At 41.9% G+C, this 4241-nt stretch overlaps 1 protein-coding gene across 1 annotated transcript; it reads left to right on the forward strand.

Moving 5' to 3' along the window:
- On the forward strand, positions 1101-2065 carry LOC107636408. The gene is made up of 2 exons (XM_016339920.1): positions 1101-1602; positions 1686-2065. The coding sequence occupies exons 1-2, from the start codon at positions 1101-1103 to the stop codon at positions 2063-2065; spliced, it is 882 nt and encodes a 293-aa protein (XP_016195406.1).

The raw sequence follows: 4241 nt of genomic DNA on the forward strand, positions 1-4241 counted from the left end.
ATCGTGTATAAATTTCTTAATTAAAGAATAATAATTGAACATTTATTTGTTTACTTTATCAATTTATTCACCTAAAAAAAACTTGATCCTAACCATTAACTCTAGAAAACAAATGATGGCTAGTGATTATGATGCTAATTGGGCTATTTTTTATTTTTCGTTTGGGGTGCAGAAGGCAAAGCATACGACAATGAAGGTAGTAAATGCAATGTCAGTACTCAGTAGTGATCTGGCCGATCTCCTAATCATGATAATTATATTTGCCTCTGTATCTATGCATTGTCACTAATATAGGACATTTTTCTTTTTTAAAATATAAAACAAAATCTGATATGTGGGCCAAGAATCATTTCAAATTCATTATTAATTATAACTATAACATGAAAGGAAATAAGTAAGATAATAGGGGCTCATTTTTTTTTTTTGTTATGGAACAAAGTTTGGTGTTGTTCAATGTAATGGACGGATGGATAAATTTTTTTCTGTTATAGTGTTAGATGTAAAACGTAAGATACGTTTTATTTTTGGCCTGTTTTTGTTTTTTTTTTTCTTTTTTGTTCAGGAAAGGAAACATACGTGAATTGCGTTTTGCTTTCTGCAGATTTTTCAAAATTTTTTTTATTTGTTTTAATCCAAACGCGGCCTGCGTTTTGTGATGGGTTAAAATTTTTTTTTTCGTAATAACAAAACGCAGCTTGCGTTTTGTGCTTAATGTCGGCTTTTTTTTTTTTGGAAAGGCAAAACATAGGCTGCGTTTTTTGCGTTGTCAGATTTTTTTTTTGAAAAATAAAAAACACAGGTTGCATTTTGTGAAAAAGAAAATATTTTAATGAAAATGCCTGCCTATAAATACGAAGCACTCCTCGCCCAAACGGCCTCATTCCCATTCTACTCATCATACTTTTCTTTCGTATACATATGTTGTAGTTCTTAGTTTTTTTTGGCAGTTAGGTGTGTCAAAAGAATCGGAGTAGGTGAGGTTGAAGTTATGGAAAATATTACAAATTTGCGAGTATATTATAACGGTGAAGTTATACCAAACACATGAAGGAGTGACTTTTGTTTGTGAACGTCCGTTGTCATTTGCTATTCTATGTACCATGAGCTTTGTCGAGTTGCAAAATGGGCTTTGTAATAACATTCAAAGCCACATTTTGAAAAGGGTGAGCAACCTTTTATACAGAAGTCCTGTGCAAGTATTTGGTGGGCTAATACAGTTTCAATTAATGCCCATCACCGACGATGCTAGTATGCAGCAGATGTTCTGTATTTATCAACAAACCCGATTTCACGTGCCGATGATAGAGCTGTACGTTGAGTTTAAACAGCAGTCAGGGTCGGGCGCGGTCGGCGAGGAGGTCAATGTTGATGAGCTCGGGGATATAGATTGGAAAGAAGATAATAATGACAGTGAAGAGGAGTTCGAAGCTAACTATGAAGTCGATGACAAAAACGATGACGGAGACTTGGCAGGCAATCCGGAGGTGCAAAATGAAGCAAATGCGATTGTAAGGCAGCACCCGTTTGGTGTTCCATCTTTTATGCGGACTCTAGATCTCGAAGCCACGCATGACCCGGAATTTCCTGAGTATGTGAATACGGGTATGTTATGATTAGTAACTCAAGTTTCCTATAGTGTTTATTTTATTTGCCTTGTCTGACTGATGGTGGTGCGCATGTCGTAGGTGAAGGCAACGCTGCGGCAGAAGATGGCGAGTTTAGTGTTGGAATGGAATTTGGTTCGAGAGAGTCAGTGATATTTGCAATCAAAAGCTACATTATCTCTAGAGGAGTTGATTCCACTGTGTATGAGTCTGAGCCGCAGACATTCTATGCGAAATGCAAAGGGTATAGTGCAGGATGCGATTGGCTTATCCGAGCTAGCTTGATTCGAAAGAAAGCTTGTTGGGAGATCAGGAGATACAATGGCAAGCACACGTGCACCGTGGGAACGATATCACAAGATCATGCCAAGTTAGACTCGGACACAATTGCAGATGCCATTAGGCCGTTGGTCGAATCAGACCCCTCGATAAAGGTGAAGTCTATTATTGCTGAAGTTTAATCCAGGTTCAACTACACTATGAGTTACCGCAAGGCTTGGTTGGCAAAGCAGAAAGCTGTTGCCAAGGTTTTCGGTAATTGAGAAGTTTCTTACCAGAATCTGCCAGTATGGTTGAAAGCAATGACGGTGAAGATGCCAAGATCTCGTGTTCAAATCAAAACGTTCCCCGTTTACCGTGAGAGTGAGGAGGTTCAAGGTGTAAGAGTTCTGCATCGCATTTTTTGGAGCTTCTATTCGTGTATTAAAGGGTGCACGCAACCTTCCTGTGACTGTCCTGGTCCGGTCAACTTTCTATCGGCTGAATGAGTTGTCCACTCGAAAGAGTATCGAGGCTCATGAGCGTCTCCGCAACGGATTCACGTATTCAGAATTTGCAATGAAGAGAGTTGAAGAAAGCTTCTGACGTGCAGGAAACGTTGTGGTCAACCGGTTTGACAGGCGCAACGAGATGTTTGAGGTTCGCGAAATGCAAGATGGTACCATTTACACTGTTAACCTTGCGCAACGACACTGCGACTGTGGCCATTTCCAAGTCGAGCGACTTCCATGTCACCACGTGCTTGCATGTTGCGCCAACCAGCGTGTCGATTGGCAAGTGTACGTGCACGATGTGTACAAGATGTCTGAAATTTACAAGGTGTACAGAGTCGAGTTTGTTCCGATGGGTGACCCCTCTACGTGGGATAGATATGAAGGAGTGAAGGTGATCGCCAACTGGACGTTGAGGCACGCGACGAAAGGAAGACCGAAGTCCACCCGCTACTTGAATGAGATGGATTCGCGTGAGATGCGTGGTCCTCACCGGTGCACTATATGTGGACGCGAGGGACATAGCCGCAGCCGATGTCCTCAACGCGCAGGTCTAAGCTCCGCTGGAGGTCATTAGTGGTTAAGATTTTTAATGTAACTTTGTTATGATCTACTTCACAATTATATGTTACTTTTTTTTTTTGTAACATCGTCATTTACTTTAACCTAGTTAACAATTTATGATAAATAAAGTTTTTAACCTCGTTATTTAATTTTTTAGAGAATAAACATTTTTGATCCAAACAGAGTTACACGGGAACAAAGCTAAATATGTCATAATAATAATACTGAACAGAATCATCTAAATATAAGATACGACATTGAATACAAATCTGAATACAACACTGAATCCAACATCAACTGCAATAGACTACTTCCTCGGCGCCTTCTTCGAATACAAGGATGGAGTGTATTTGTCTGGAGGCGCAGTCTGTGTCCGTAAGTTATACAGATTACCCTGAGACACACCGGCGTCCAGCCCACTGCCAATGTCAGGACCACCAAAATCTGTCATGCTCGCACCACCAGTATCATACAAACCGCTGTCACTCATCCCCGGAGCACTCGCTCCACCAAGATCATACCAGTGCTGCAAGTTGTATCCCAAGTCTCCCTCTTCCTGCTGCGGGTACTCATTCAAATCAAACAACTGGCCGCGTGGTGGTGCGGACGGACCGGGCGGATCTACATGACCCGTCGACTGATCAAAGTCGAAGTCACTAGCATGACCTGAGGTGGCGCGACGACCACCAGAATGTAGAGATGTAGCAGGCCCTTCCTGCGGTGGCATCGGGGATAGAAAATCTGTATCTCTCCGGTATATATGCTGCCTGCTGCTGATATGCCGGCCACTGTTGGGCATATGCCGGGTCCTGAAACTGTTAGGCATATGCCGACATCTGAACCTGGTGCTCATACGCCGGGACCTGATAGTGGTGCTCATATGCTGGCACCTAATTAACAATTAAATACAATTAATAGTAATTATTGATAACAATTTATAAACCTAAAAATTGATAGTAATCATAATACTAGGAATTAATAACAATACCTATTCCTGTTGCTCATGAGGCGGGACTTGCTACTGAGAGCCAGCTGGTTCTTCCTGTTGCTGCTGTGGTTCATCGGCGCCAACCTCTTCGCCTGGAACTCTATCTGACAGTCGCAGGTGATTTCCATATTGCTGCGTGTACCAGTCGTAGTACACTGAGAGGATGAAAGTCAATAATCTCCTCGCCTAGCTGCAATGTGTTATAGCGGTCAAATGTCTATCTGTTAACCCATTGACTGTAAATTTGTCCCCAGTCATGGTTCTGTGCTCCTGTCAACCGCTTGCAGTGATCACGACCAAGGTCGAACGCAGGGC

This window comes from Arachis ipaensis, chromosome B04, assembly GCF_000816755.2.
Source record: "Arachis ipaensis cultivar K30076 chromosome B04, Araip1.1, whole genome shotgun sequence".
Classification (NCBI taxonomy): Eukaryota; Viridiplantae; Streptophyta; class Magnoliopsida; order Fabales; family Fabaceae; genus Arachis; species Arachis ipaensis.